Genomic DNA, 16,668 nt, shown 5'->3' with positions numbered 1-16,668 from the left:
TCCTCCATGTGCTGGAGTGCCTTCAACAGAGGGGAGATCATATCGGACAGACTGAATATGAGGGAGAACGAAGCGGTCATGGGGACTCAGCTTTGTTTCCTGAAGACAGAAGATGACTGGTGAGTAGGATTGTAAGAGGATCGACAATTCATCCTGATTGGCTTGAATACTGCGGATATTCCAGTGGATAATGGACATAGGGTGAACAGAAAATGGAGGAATGTGACCAAGGTTGCTGTCAACTCAACGACTGCTCAGAGCTTGCAACTGACAGCATGGAATGGCATTCAGCCGAAGGCAGAAGATCCTGATCCATAGGTTGTTCAGGAGCAGCTCCTGCCACCAGCGATCGGCCGGTTGATCGGCCGCCAGCAGTGCGCCTCGGCGACACAAAAGACGGCCGAGGGCGATTTCTGCCAGGTGGTGCTGTAGATGAGACACGCCTTGGCGGAGAAGGAGAGGAACTGGGTTTCTTTGTAGCCTTCTTGGAAGTATGATGTTTAGATGAAGGAGGAACCGATGGTTGTGAAGGTGGGGTACATAAAAAATCTTCACGAGTATGCTCTTTTTTCGAAGTCTTGGTGTCTGACTTTTAGGCTCGAGATTTAGCAGAACCCGACGAAGGGTGAGCCAGAGAGTGGGCAGGCGAAAGTGGTGAGGTTGAACAGGCGATCTTTGCGCTGGCCGATCTGATGGCCATGGCACTAAAGGTGAGGTCGCAAGTCTGCATGGCCGCCTCCTTTCTTGGCCGAGGAGAAGCAAGGACAGTGCTGTATTTACCTGTCTGAGGCACGGTGGGCTGTCGACTGGCGAATAATTTTCGAGCAGCAAAGGTAGACACCTTTTCCTTCACTCTTATTTCCTGGATGAGCTTTTCGTCCTTAAAAACGGGGCAATCTCGAGAGGAAGCAACGTCGTCACTCATACAGTTGATGCAGCGAAGGGATGGAGGTGGACAAGCACCCTCATGGGTATCCTTGCCACACGTAACATATTTGGCCGGATTGGAACAGGACTGGCTGGTGTGATTGAACCGCTGACACTGATAGCAACGCGTAGGGTTTGGGACGTAAAGGCGAACGGAAATTATCTCATAGCCTGCTTTGATTTTTGATGGGAGTTCAACTTTGTCAAATGTCAAGAAGACAGTGCGGGTTGGAATGATATTCGTGTCAACCCTTTTCGTAACTATGAACAGCCGTTACACCCTAGTCAGACAGGTAGTGCTGAATTTCTTTGTCAGACGATCCATCGAGGGAGCATGTATGAACGACTCCACGCGAGGAATTTAAAGTGCGGTGCGCTTCAACCCGGACAGGGAAGGTGTGGAGCAAGAGAAGTACGCAGCAATTTTTGTGTCTGGAGGGCACTGACTGTTTCTAACAGGGTGCCATTCCGTAATCTGGAAGAAGACTTTACAGGACCTGCAATTGCGTCGACACCTTTCTGAATAATGAAAGGGTTGACCGTGGAGAAGTCGTGACCTTCGTCAGACCGAGAAACAACAAGGAACTGTGGCAACGATGGAAGAACTGTCTGTGGCTAAGACTCAGTGAACTTACGCTTGTGGGCAGACATAGTGGAAGGTGAGGAAACCATTGCGGAAGAATCCCCCATGATTACCGGCGTCTCCGATGGCGCGCTCCTCCCTTGTGGGGAGCCTCTCTGAGGGCACTCCCGCCTTAGGTGATTGTTCACACCTCGGGTCACACCTCCCGACAAACGGACGGAGGGACCAATCGGCACTTTCGGAAGGTATCAGCTCGGGTAATCACCCCTCCCTGGGCCTGGCCGTTACCAGGGGGTACGTACGTGTCCTACCTGTCTACCTGGGGCGGGGAATTACGCGTTACCCCGTCACCGGCTACGCACAAAAATGCGTGGGTCGGCCTTCAGACACTCACAGGGAGGAAGAAAGAGAAAGGGAAAGACAAAGAAAGGGAAAACGCCGCAGCAGAGAAAAGGGTAAAGAGAAGAAGTACGGAAAAGAGAAGGACAAAGGAAGGATGAAGACATACAAGCAGAGAAGGCGAAGAATGCGGTACATTTACGACCGTCCGTCTCCGGACGTAGGCACAAACCATACTCCCAGAGGGGGAGAAAGGGAAGGAAAGAGCCAGAGGTGAGGGGAGGAGGGGCGAAGATGGGGGAGAGGGAAGGATGCGGAAAAGGAAGGTATGCAGCCCGGAAAGGAAGGAGGGCCACATTAGATCGGGGTCCCCCTCTCGCTACGCACGTATCCACAATAGAGTTGTGGACCCCCTGCGGGGAGACCAGAGGTTGTACAGAGTTTCAGGGAGAGCGTAAGGGAACAAATGGCAGGAATTGGGGAAAGAAATGCAGTAGAAGAAGAATGGGTAGCTTTGAGGGATGAAGTAGTGAAGGCAGCAGAGGATCAAGTAGGTAAAAAGACGAGGGCTAGTAGAAATCCTTGGATAACAGAAGAAATATTGAATTTAATTGATGAAAGGAGAAATATAAAAATGCAGTAAATGAAGCAAGCAAAAACGAATACAAACGTCTCAAAAATGAGATCGACAGGAAGTGTAAAATGGCTAAGCAGGGATGGCTAGAGGACAAATGTAAGGATGTAGAGGCTTATCTCACTAGGCGTAAGATAGATACAGCCTACAGGAAAATTTAAGAGACTTTTGGAGAAAAGAGAACCACTTGTATGAATATCAAGAGCTCAGATGGAAACCCAGTTCTAAGTAAAGAGGGGAAAGCAGAAAGGTGGAAGGAGTATATAGAGGGTCTATACAAGGGCGATGTACTTGAGGAAAATATTATGGAAATGGAAGAGGATGTAGATGAAGATGAAATGGGAGATATGATACTGCGTGAAGAGTTTGACAGAGCACTGAAAGACCTGAGTCGAAACACGGCCCCCGGAGTAGACAATATTCCATTAGAACTACTGACGGCCTTGGGAGACCCAGTCCTGACAAAACTACCATCTGGTGAGCAAGACGTATGTGAGAGGCGAAATTCCCTCAGACTTCAAGAAGAATATAATAATTCCAATCCAAAAGAAAGCCGTTGACAGATGTGAAAATTACCGAACTATCAGTTTAATAAGCCAGAGCTGCAAAATACTAACATGAATTCTTTACAAACGAATGGAAAAACTAGTAGAAGCCGACCTAGGGGAACATCAGTTTGAATTCCGTAGAAATATTGGAACACATGAGGCAATACTGACCCTACAACTTATCTTAGAAGCTAGATTAAGGAAAGGCAAACCTACATTTCTAGCATTTGTAGACTTTGAGAAAGCATTTGACAATGTTGACTGGAATACTCTCTTTCAAATTCTGAAGGTGGCAGGGGTAAAATACAGGGAGTGAAAGGCTATTTACAATTTGTATAGAAACCAAATGGTAGTTGTAAGAGTCGAGGGGCATGAAAGGGAAGCAGTGGTTGGGAAGGGAGTGAGACAGGGTTGTAGCCTACCCCCGATGTTATTCAATCTGTATATTGAGCAAGCAGTAAAGGAAACAAAAGAAAAATTTGGAGTAGGTATTAAAATCCATGGAGAAGAAATAAAAACTTTGAGGTTCGCCGATGACATTGTAATTCTGTCAGAGACAGCAAAGGACTTGGAAGAGAAGTTGAACGGAATGGACAGTGTCTTGAAAGGAGGATATAAGATGAACAACAACAAAAGCAAAATGAGGATAATGGAATGTAGTCGAACTAAGTCTGTTGATGCTGAAGGAATTAGATTAGGAAATGAGAAAGTAGTAAAGGAGTTTTGCTATTTGGGGAGCAAAGTAAATGATGGTCTAAGTAGAGAGGATATAAAATGTAGACTGGCAATGGGAAGGAAGGCGTTTCTGAAGAAGAGAAATTTGTTAACATCGAGTATAGATTTCAATTTCAGGAAGCCGTTTCTGAAAGTATTTGTATGGAGTGTGGCCATGTATGGAAGTGAAACATCGATGATATATAGTCTGGACAAGAAGAGAATAGAAGCTTTCGAAATATGGTGCTACAGAAGAATGCTTAAGATTAGATGGGTAGATCACATAACTAATGGGGAGGTGTTGAACAGGATTGGGGAGAAGAGAAGTTTGTGGCACAACTTGACCAGAAGAAGGGATTGGTTGGTAGGACATGTTCTGAGGCATCAAGGGATCACCAATTTAGTATTGGAGGGCAGCGTAGAGGGTAAAAATTGTAGAGGGAGACCAAGAGATGAATACACCAAGCAGATTCCGAAGGATGTAGGTTGCAGTAGGTACTTTGAGATGAAGCTTGCACAGGATAGAGTAGCATGGAGAGCTGCATCAAACCAGTCTCAGGACTGAAGACCACAACAACGAACTACGTCCCAGGAAAATCAGCTGAAATTGCATGACAGATTCTTTATCATGAAAAAACCTTCTGTCATTTACAATCAGTTACCTGTGGAAGTTTACAGACTAATGCATCATTACATGTGGCGTAACACTGGCTACAATATTGGTGAACAACTTCAAAATGTGTCACTGAGGTGGCATTCAGCACCAATATTACGGAATGTGCACTAATGACATGTGATCAACTTGCTTTTCTTCACTGCATTTTGTAGTCATTCATACTGCTTTGCACATTTTATTAATAGTTCTCACTTGCATTTATAGCTAAGGTACCTGTATTGCATTTGGTTTCTAGAGGATGTGCCACTTAAAACCGGTATGCCTCACACCCGAGATTCAAGTAACAGTGAATTCGTTCAAAAAATAATGAATAGTAAAGTTAAAAAAATATGTAGATATCTTTTTATAATGGATGCTGGAAGTGGTTGCCATGGGCATTGCTGATTTCGTGCGATGTTACCAGCAACACACTGTAATTTTGTGGGCATGATAATGTTAATTTCTCTAGAAATTTTCCATTTAAGACTGTCTATTGGGCAAAGATTGTTGGCGTACTTTGCTTTTTAGTGTGCCTCAAAGGTAAATATCACACAATGTTATGTCTGGAGACCTTTGAGCCAGAGGCATTTACTGACAAGTCTGTCTCCTGGGAACATGTTGGTGATGTGGGCCATACTTTGGTTAAATGTGTGCGCAGTTGCTCCATCTTGTTGGAGTACTGCATACAGCTTCTCTACATCTGTTAACTGTGCACATAAAGAATTGAAGATGTCTAGATATCTGGTAATGTTTAAGATGTAACTGAAAAATATGTGGCCAATAAAATGCGTGCCGGACAAAGCACACCAAACACCTGTCTTCGCTTAGAGAGAGGGTCTTCATGCAGAAGATGTGGGTTGTACTGCAACCAGTACCTGCAATTCTGGGAGTTTACATAGTGTGACAAATGAAACCAGACAACCTCTGACATGAAGTAAAGCAAAGGGTTCAAGTAACCATTAGCAGTTGACATTAACAGCCAGTTACACTGATTAACTCTTCCTGATTCTCAAATTTCAACTCTTGTATCACACTCACATCACAGCCTTTTTATTTCCTGTCATTTATTACACAATGTACGAGACAGACCAACGTGCTGTCATAACCTCCTTACCAACTTGCAGAGACTTCTCATAATGTCGATGTGAACTCTGTCTAGTTTCAGAGGTCCTCACCATCAGTCACCTATTCCTCTGTACATTCTGATGAGATAGACACCCCTCCATTTGTTGCACACATCTTTAATGGTGTTAGTTGTGGGAAGTTTGCTACCAGGATATTTTGCTTGAAACATTTCTTTACATTCCTGTCCTTATGTAACACACCAATGCAAACTGAGCCATTTCTGTAACAACAAACAATACAAGCTTCTCACAGGAACTGATGCACGAACACACAGCTGCACTCAGCTTTCCGATAACATGCAGCGTAACCAAGTTTCAAGACAGGGTTGCCACTTCACAAGCTATTCAAGTGGAGATCATGAACCAGTACACGAGGCATACCAGTTGTAAGTGGGGTGCCCTGTACGACGATACCTGCAGTGACATGAAGAGCACATTTGTAGAGTACTGCAGAGAAACAACATTCACCAGCACACTGAGATGCACATAATGGTACTGTAACCATGATTTCTTACAGATGTGTTCGCTGGAATGCAAGTACTTTCCTTGCACATAAGTAATCAAACATTATCTGTATGCTGCTTAGTACACCATCCACATGAGCTGCCTCCTTTTCACATTATGTGCCCACATTGTAAAAATATAGTGTCAAGAAAAGAAACCATGTTAATACACTGATTATTTCAGTATGGAGCCAGCTGATTTGATAACTGCAGTGTAACCAGTTGCAGCCTTTTCTGAAGGTCGTATTCAGATTAACACAAAGGAGCTCCACCTGCAATTAATATCAGCATATCAAGTTATTGTTCTCAGTTGCCAGTTTCAAAAGGTTGGTACAAGCATGATGTATCAATCACTTGATACTTCCCCAGTAGATTTAAGTTAGTCATGTTACTGTAACTGTGAAATTAAGCAGCTGTAAACTGGACTGAAAATATACAGGGTGAGTCACCGAACATTACCAGTGGATTTATTTCATAAACATCAAATACTGATGAACCGATTCCACAGACCGAACGTGAGTAGAAGGGCTAGTGTACTAGCCCCTCTCCTCACGTTCGGTCTGTGGAGCTACAACACTAAGAAGAATCGCTTCTCGGCTTTTGGCAAGATCAATGTGTAGTCTTTATTAATGATATTAGACCATACAATCTCCAACAAATTCACAATCTTCCATATTAGAGGTACCACATATTTTCGACCAAATATAAATTTTTTCGTCGGAATTAATCTTACGTCTAGACCCACAATTAAGAGACAATGAACCATTAGGTACTAAATAAGAACCTTCATTAATAACAATAATTTCTGACAAATGTACAGTACAAAATGCCAAAACTTTACGAGATGTAAAACTTTCCAATCCAGTCCTAGAAGCATCATGACAAACAACAGCAGCGAATGTAATCCAACCATTACCAATAGTACTGGATTCGGATGATTTAGACACAGAAAAATTCAATTTCAGACCTAAAAAGTATTTAGGACCTGACAATACAGATATACTGGCAATCTTCTTCAGATTGGTGACCTCCTTACTGGTACCAGGCGCTGGAACGGAACCATAAGTGCCAGAAATATTCAACAAGTCTTTGTAGACCAGCATACATCTGCGACTGCGATATCCAAAGCGGCGACCCATTGTAGAATGATGCTATTCATATAATGAATGCGCGAAGTTGCATCAGCAGCTATTTATAGCTCATGACGCAAGCGCACGCTGACGCAAGCAGCCCCTTTCTGTTATCTTATGTAAACAAATCGGCCGCTCAATACAACTCCGCGGCACTGGGGCCGCAGCCAATGTTATCTCCATGTTATAATTACATGGCAAACTCCGTGGCACGGTCCTAGTAATTTTAAGGACTGTTCTCACTGAGTTATCTACTGTGTGAGGCCCCAGAAAGGGGCCCAGAGAGCATCCCAGGGTGCCCCAGGGAGCTACAACACTAAGAAGAATCGCTTCTCGGCTTTTGGCAAGATCAATGTGTAGTCTTTATTAATGATAATAGACCATACAATCTCCAACAAATTTACAATCTTCCATATTAGAGGTACCACTTATTTTCGACCAAATATAAATTTTTTCGTCGGAATTAATCTTACGTCTAGACATACAAATAAGAGACAATGAACCATAAGGTACTAAATAAGAACCTTCATTAATAACAATAATTTCTGACAAATGTACAGTCCTTAAAATTACTAGGACTGTGCCGCGGAGTTTGCCATGTAATTATAACATGGAGATAACATTGGCTGCGGCCCCAGTGCCGCCGAGTTGTGTTGAGCTGCCGATTTGTTTACATAAGATAACAGAACGGGGCCACTTACGTCAGCGTGCGCTTGCGCCATTTATACTGGACCAGCTTTGGATATCGCCGTCGCAGATGTATGCTGGTCTACAAAGACTTGTTGAATATTTCTGGCACTTATGGTTCCGTTCCAGCGCCTGGTACCAGTAAGAAGGTCACGAATCTGAAGAAGATTGCCAGTATATCTGTATTGTCAGGTCCTAAATACTTTTTAGGTCTGAAATTGAATTTTTCTATTTCTAAATCATCCGAATCAAGTAGTATTGGTAATGGTTGGATTACATTCGCTGCTGCTGTTTGTCATGATGCTTCTAAGACTGGAGAAGGGCTGGTGTACTAGCCCCTCTCCTCACGTTCGGTCTGTGGAATCGGTTCGTCATTATTTGATGTGGTTTACGAAATAAATCCAGCAGTAACATTAGGTGACTCACCCTGTATAATTGACATTTTATGCTCCTTCACTTTCACTGACACCACAGCTATCAGTTTCTGATTATCTTGTGCTGTGACCAGTTATTCCAGTAAGAGTGCTATATTCAACACTACTAAGGAAAGGTTTCATTTGCAGGCAACAAAAAATAAAATAAAAATAAATGTGCAGCCATTTTATTTCTCCCTCAGACTGTACTGAACACAGTTTACATGAAATTATAAATATAGACTACTTCCAGTTTTTAATCTGTACATAAAGCACACATTTTATTATGGTTATTGCAGTATGTACCCCATGTCAATTTTTATGATCATCACAAAATATCATTCTTTGCAATGCAACTGATGCTTTAGTACAGTATAATCCACATTCTTTTCCCTTCTCACATATGATTTCCCATGAGGTCCTTCAGAATGATATTCACTGAGAAATGAACTTCCAATATCTTTCTCCAGGTTTAGAATGAAGTAAATCCAGCATTTGAGAACTGGTTGCATTTCACTGCTCACTTCTTTTACATTAAGAATCCGTACATGGTCTTCCAACCTACAGTATAAGTCTGGATGACTTTCTAAACCATCCAAAGCCTTCAGCATAGTATCATCAACTTCATAAACTTCACCAATAACATTCTGAAAAGAAAGCATAGACTACTTAAATCTCATTCAGCACACACACACACACACACACACACACACACACACACACACACACACACACACACACACACACACACAAACTGTCTTTTTAAGTTGTTTAACTACAAAAAGGAAAGTAATACATAGCCTTTAATTTACAAATGTGATTAAATAACCTGAAAAAGTCAATTTGTGAATAAATTTGTCACGAAAACGTGAACAACAGGCACAATGTGTTTAAATTACAATGTATCAGCTATGGACACTACAATTATTCAAGCTTAACAGTCATGAAGCACTTTAACAATAAATTCACATTCACTGAGGACTTTATTGCAACTAACACAATCCCAGAAACTACAGAAGCAGCAGAAACATGACAAAATCACACATTTAGACATGAGCTTATTAACTGTTAAAGGTATCCACATCACAGTGCACAAAAAAGTGAAAACTGAACAGTTTCAATAAATTGATCATGCACTGGTTAGTTATTAAACTGCTGCACATTTTCATCATACAGGCTTTTAGTGAAATTTTATTTCTGAGGTGCTTTTATCATGTAATAGTGACACCACCAGCTACTTAGTAGGTATAGAATGTGCTTTACAATTTCTGGCAACTTTAGCATAGATAAAGAAGATCAGTGCAATGTTTTCTACAGAAGATGCAGTGCTACTTTAACTACAGGTTTTAGGAAGATTCATCCAGAATTCATAAATAGCTTCTGCAATGGTTTACCTGCTGCTGGTGCCAATTTACGGCTTTCCAGCAGGCCTCATGTATTCACTGTACAACCCAATTTGTGTAACTGACATTTTCACTTGCATAATGGTATTTTCTTTTTTCTTTCAGAAACAGTCCTCAGGTTATCTGCTCTCAAAACAACAGTCTCCTTCACTGTAGCAAAGACAGTCATTGTGCTCATGATCTGTGTTACATAGCTGGAGCATCCATTTCTAGCCTTCCCTATTCATGCTGCTAAAATTGTGATTCACTCTTCCCTCTTCTGAAAATCTGAAAAACAGATTTTCAGTCAATCCTTGAATCACAGGACTGTAAAACCATAACACCAGTGCATGAAACATATTTCTTTCATGGTTTACAGTGATGCAAGTGCCAATGACTCAAGTTATAACCATATGCTAAGTATTATGCTTCTATAATCAACGAGTCAACAGAGAATGTAACAATTTCTCTGGTGCTTCAATCACTTCTGAGAGGAATACGGAAATACAGTCAACTTCTTATGTTTAAAATAATTTAAATGATATGAGTGAAACTCTCACTAAAAAATTTATCACTTTAGATACTGTCAAAGGATGCAAATAATGTATAAAATATACGAATATAATTATCTGGAAAAAAAATCAGCTGCATAAGAAAATGTAAGAATGATCACTGAAACCAAAATTACCACAATCTCGAATACAAGTTCATACCTACAGGAAAACATGAACAAGTTGTTCTGAACAAGAGGAATGATTAGCTCACTTTGAACAGACTTCTTATTTTATATTGTCATAAAGGGACTCTCACTATCTCTCACTCTGTCTCACTGTGTGTGTGTGTGTGTGTGTGTGTGTGTGTGTGTGTGTGTGTGTGTGTGGGGAGGGGGGGTGGTGCGCACGTGTGTTTTATTGGCACTCAACATCAAGGTTGACAATGCCCTTATTAAAACAAGGAGAAATTACTGGGATTATAATAATACAAATAAGAACTTAAGTGTTCATTTGTTCAAAATCTCATCACCACCACTTGCTATGAAATTTTGACAATGTTGCAGTCAAGTACATGTATGTTTTTATATATCAATTTCTAAAATATGTATAATATATAAATAAATATGTAATACACAAAGAGGAAATAATATACCACAAATCTCAAAAAGTTCTTTATTTTATTTATTTATTTAACCTGATCAGATTAGGGCCATCAGGCCCTCTCTTACATCAGACCAGTGTTCCACACATGCAGCATTTCACACATCAGAGTTACATCATGAACAAACTTTAAATGAGAAAATTAGCTTACTCTAGTGACAATATGAATAACGAGTAGTGACTAAGACCTAATAAAGTAAATGCGGAAGTATTTTTACATCAGGTGCTATACATACAGATTATGGTGAAAGCAATAATAATAACAGTAAATAAAATCAAATAATAATGACAAACATGAGAAAGATTGGCAATAGTAATGAAGGTTTGTGCAGATGTACATTAATATTTTAGTGTGTAAAGTAGATGTTTACTAGTATAGCGAGTTTTGGGTAAGGGAGGTTTAAGGAGGGGGTGAGAGGGAAGTAATGAGGTGAAGTGCACTCCTGTAGAGGAAGGCATTACTGTTGCGTAAGTAGATACGTCATTAAGTGTTTTTTGAAGCCGGTCATGTTTTTAAGTTCTCTAACATAACGAGGGAGGTTATTCCAGAGTCGGGTTCCCACTACTGTAAAGGACTTGGAGAAGGTGACTGAGCGATGCAGTGGAACGGAGAGGATTTTATTATGATGGGAACGTGTGTTTCTGTCATGTTGTTCCGACATGAGTGTTAGGGACAAGGAGAGATATGAGGGACAGTGTACATTTACAAGGCAGTAGATGAGACAGAGTGTATGGAAATCTCTGCGTTTGTCTGCACGCAGCCAGGACAATTTTGCATATGCTGGTGAAATGTGATCAAAAAGTCGAACGTCACATATCGGACGCAGGCATTCGTGACCAGTTCTAGATGCCAGGAATTTTCCTGAGAGAGGCCTTGTAGGATAAAATCGCTGTAGTCAATGATTGGGAGTATAAGCGTTTGTACTAATTTCTTTTTCAGATCGAAAGGGAAGAGATTTTTATATTTTTGTAGGACATCAAGGGATGCTGATGCTTTTTTGCACACTGCAGTTACGTGCTCTGTCCAATTTAGATTTTCATCTATTATTACTCCCAAACTCTTTCCTGAGGGCGAGAAGTTAATATTTGTTCCATTTAGGGTAAGAGGTGGTACGGATTCCCGATGTTTTGGGCTAATGAGCTTAGAGTGACCAACAAGTACCGCTTGGGTTTTAGATGGGTTTAGTTTTAGACCTATGTCCTGTGCCCATTTTGACAGTGCATTGAGGTCAGTATTGAAATTTTCGATAGCTTTCTTGAGATTGCTTGATTTACTTCAAATTTATACATATTACTATAATAAATGTATGGACACACAAAGGCTCTGTAGTTCTAAATGGTTCAAATGGCTCTGAGCACTATGGGACTCAACATCTTAGGTCGTAAGTCCCCTAGAACTTAGAACTACTTAAACCTAACTAACCTAAGGACATCACACACATTCATGCCCGAGGCAGGATTCGAACCTGCGACCGTAGCGGTCGCGCGGTTCCAGACTGTAGAGCCTACAACCGCTTGGCCACCCTGGCCGGCACTCTGTAGTTCTAATAGGTATAATATCTACATATGTATGTCAAATATATAGTAGCGAAACGTTGTTAGCAAACAGCAAAGTTATATTTATGATTTATCGGCTTATGATTAGAATTCTACTACAAAATCAGAGAGAGAGAGAGAGAGAGAGAGAGAGAGAGAGAGAGAGAGAGAGAGAGAGGGGGGGGGGGTGAAGCAGGAAGAGAACATGGACAGAGAGTGGGGGATGGACAGACGGATGGATGGATGGATGAATGAATGAATGGATGGATGGATGGATGGATGGAGGAGTAGTAGGAGTAGGAGTAGGAGGTGGCGGTTTGTTTTGTTTTGGGGCACAAAAAACAAATGGGGCCATACACGCCCAAATCAAAACTATAGAAGACGAACACAGGGAGGAGGTGAATGACCGTCTTCAGTACACGATACCAAGATAACCCATGGTGCAGCAGGAAGGGTCTTTGAATCATTAGCCTCATTGCATTTACGTTTTGTAGAAGATGAGTGGGACGATGATTGACTGATCATGAGGAAATCCCACATGATTTCCAGCGTCTCCAGTGGAACGCTCCTTCCAACTGGGGGCTCCTTTCACAAGGGGCGCACCTGCCTTAGGTGATTGTTCCCACCTCTGTAACACCCAATGGAGGGACCAATTGGCCATTTGAGAAGGCTACAGCTCACGCAATCACCCCTCCTTGGGCCTGGCCTGTACCATCATCTTGGTTGGCTATATAAGTCCTTGAAGAAAACTGGCCTCCTGTACCACCTGCCTCCATTATTCTCTGTCCACCGCCTTCCTTCTCCAGTTTCTTATTCCATCGCCTTTAGATCTTCTTCCATATTGTCCACCCACCTTTTCCTGGGTCTACCTCTTCTCCTCCTCCCGTCAGGTTTTTCCATGAACACTTTCGTGACATTCCGAGTTTCTGGCATTCTCTGTACATGTCCTGCCCATCTTATTCTTCCCATCTTAATTTTAACAACAATATCCATCTGTCCAAAAAGTTTTTGAAGTTCTACATTTGTCCGTACTCTCCAGCCATCTTCCTCTGTCACTGCTCGAAAAATCCTTCTCAGTATCTTTCTTTCCCATCTCAATAACCAGTTCTCTTCCTTTAACATCAATACCCAGCCTTCTGATCCATATATTACTACAGGTCTTGATATGGTCATGTATACTTTGATTTTTTTATTCCTACTAACATTCCTGGAGTTAAATACATTCTGCAAGGCAAAATAGCAACAATTTCCACTTGCTATCCTTTCTTGAATTGCTACTGCTACTTTATTGTTCTGTTATTACAGAACCTAAATATTTAAATGTTTTCACTCTTTCATATTATTTCCCATTCATTACTATTGAATTCTTTTGTCTGTTTATATTGGGCTGCCCCACATTTGCCACAAATGGTTTCTCCCTTACACACTGCAGTGGAGTCCAAAGTGCTGCAGCAGACTGGATTGTGTATACAAAACCTTTTCAAGTGAATGAATCATGCCCTAATGTGTTCTGGAAATATTGTGCTCTTAAGTGTAACAAAGACTTCCATTATTACTATTTTGTGATCTACTGTCTTCATCATATTCTGCATGTTACTCACATTCTTGAGCCCAATATTCCTGCATGAAAACTTCATTGATTGATTGGGGGGAGGTGGGGGTATGGCACTAAATGGGGAAGTTATCAGTCCCGCGATTCGAAAGTTACTTGCGTAAGATAGGTGTCCACTGAAAGTGGGCAGATTCAAAAAAAGGGTACGCAAAATCTAGAAAATGGAAAAAGAGAGAAATAGAAGAGTGGTCTTTACATGGGTAGTGGTCATGGATACCAGATAAAAAAAGGCCCCAACCACAACCACCCTGTCCCTGCCCCTGCCCCTGCCCCAGGAGTGAAGCAGAACATTGCTACTGAAAATAAAAACCACTTTCACATAGGAAACTGAGCACCAGTTCAAACATCCATGAATTGTCTGCTAATATTAAAGACGAGGAATCTGGAAGGCTATACTCATTACGAAGGGTCACAAGAAGGGGGATATCAACCAATACACAGGATACCGTCAGTCTTGGATGGATGGAATATACATTTCACCTGTACACCACAAGTCACCATAAAATTAATGGCACATGGTACTTTTTATTGCAACACAGTAACTACTTCACAGGAAGATGCCATCCAACTTTTACACAGATGGCTGCATAAAAGAACTAAATTAGGAATCTTATTTCCTGGTGTGTTTCTGGATTGATAATTGCAGCTCACCAACATCAACTCAAAAAGAGCATGGGACTTTTTCTAAGGCCCAGTACCCCACCTCATGCCATCATGATGGACTGAATCTAAAATCTTCAAGTAAAAGAATATGCAGATCTGTACAGTCTCTAGCCCTAATGGGGACAGGAGAAACTACAGTATCTATAAAATTACAGCAGACACACACTGGTGCACCTCTCTCCCACCAAGTTTTCCCACTAAGAGATACCAAGTAATTAAGTAAATACTACGATCTGGTTTTAAGGTCACAAATGGAATTCAAAGTAAGCCTTTTATCCACTGTAATGCCTAAAAATTTCAGAATCCATTAAATCAAGAGGAGAGGCACCCAAGTGCATCCAAGGTATATGAAAAACACAATGAAAACAAAGTTGAAGTACACAATTTTTGTCTGTGGAAAACTTACTTCATTCTATGGAGTATCAGCTGAAGCTGGCAGAATTTAATACCAAGACTAGAAGACAAACAGAAAATTGAGAACTCAGACATATACAAAGAACACTCAACAGGACACTAATACAAGAAAAATTCTACTAAAAGTGGTAACAAGAAGACCAACTTTGCCATATGCAGTCCCAAGCCCGGTTGAGAAAGAACGGGCGAGAACAGTAACACCTTGTGAAGAAAAAAGAAAAAAAAAAGCACATCACCCAGACCAGTTGAGAGTACCATGTAAAGCCAGGGATACAGTGTGAAGTGCTGAATGTCAGAGAAGGTGTAGATGAAGATAATCAGTATGGCAGGGGAGACAACACGGTCTACTGCCTTGTAGGAACGATGTTGGGTCATTAAAGGCAATAGAAAAGAAACCTTTAATAAAAATTATCCAGGTCTCCTGGTAGGGGGTTGGAGCAATGGGTCTGCACCCTGTCTCCTGAAGAAACACTAAACCCCCAGAAATCTCAAAGTAAGTCACAGAACTGGACCCAATATAGGAGACAAACCAGTAAACAAAAACAAAATTGAAATAGAGGAACAGGGAACATGTAAGATTAAACACTAAGAACTAAGAGGTCTTCGGGTGAATAGGTAAGTAAAAGATGGACATAATTGTCCTTATCGAGGCAAAGAAAGGGGCAGAATGTAAACAAATTGGAAAGTATACACTAATGCGATCAAAAGAATCCCGACACCTGACTGAAAATGACTTACAAGTTTGCGGTGTCCTCCATCAGTAATGCTGGAATTCAAAATCATGTTGGCCCACCCTTAGCCTTGATGACAGCTTCCACTCTTGCATACCTATGTTCAATCAGGTGCTGTAAGGTTTCTTTGGGAATGGCAGCCCTTCCTTCATGGAGTACTGCACTGAGGAGAGGTATCAATGTTGGTCGGTGAGGCCTGGTACGAAGTCTGCATTCCAAAACATCCCAAACGTGTTCTATAAGATTCAGATCAGGACTGTGCATGCCAGTCCATTACAGGGATGTTATTGTCAGGTAACCTATCTGCCACATGCTGTGCATTACGAACAGGTGCTTGATTGTGTTGAAAGATGCAGTTGCCATTCCCGAATTGCTCTGCAACAGTGGGAAGCAAGGAAGTGCTTAAAACATCAATGTAGGCGTGTGCTGTGGTAGTGCCATGCAAAGCAACAAGAGGTGCATGCCACCTCCATGAAAAACACGACCACACCGTAACACCACCACATCCGAATTTTACTGTTGGCACTACATACCCTGGCAGATGACATTCACCGGGCATTTGCCTTACCCACATCCTGCCATTGGATCTCCACATTGGGTACCGTGATTCCGTCACTCCACACAACATTTTTCCACTGTTCAGTCGTCCCTTGTTTACGCTCCTTACAGCAAGTGAGGCGTCATTTGGCATTTGCCGGTGGGATGTGTGGCTGCTTGACCATGAAATCCAAGTTTTCTCACCTCCCACCTAACTGCCACAGTACTTGCAGAAGATCCTGATGCAGTTTGGAATTCGTGTGTGATGGTCTGGATAGATGTCTGCCTATTACACTTTACAACCCTCTTCAACTGTTGGTGGTCTGTCTGTCAACAGATGAGGTCGGCCTGTACGCTTTTGTACATGTCCCTTCACGTTTCC

At 41.7% G+C, this 16,668-nt stretch overlaps 1 protein-coding gene across 3 annotated transcripts in view; it reads right to left on the bottom strand.

Annotated features, from left to right (window-relative positions):
• Positions 1–8,429: 8,429 nt before the first annotated feature.
• LOC124721606 (putative gamma-glutamylcyclotransferase CG2811) overlaps positions 8,430–16,668 on the bottom strand; it is a 38,030-nt gene continuing 29,791 nt past the window's right edge. For all 3 annotated transcript variants that reach the window (XM_047246657.1, XM_047246658.1, XM_047246659.1), the window contains one exon: positions 8,430–8,904. In XM_047246657.1, coding sequence (XP_047102613.1) covers positions 8,596–8,904 — 309 coding nt within the window. In that variant the 3' untranslated portion in view covers positions 8,430–8,595. The remainder of the gene's footprint in view (positions 8,905–16,668) is intronic.

This window comes from Schistocerca piceifrons, chromosome X (genome assembly GCF_021461385.2).
Source record: "Schistocerca piceifrons isolate TAMUIC-IGC-003096 chromosome X, iqSchPice1.1, whole genome shotgun sequence".
NCBI classification, from domain to species: domain Eukaryota; kingdom Metazoa; phylum Arthropoda; class Insecta; order Orthoptera; family Acrididae; genus Schistocerca; species Schistocerca piceifrons.
This window is presented reverse-complemented; position numbering and strand designations above follow the sequence as displayed.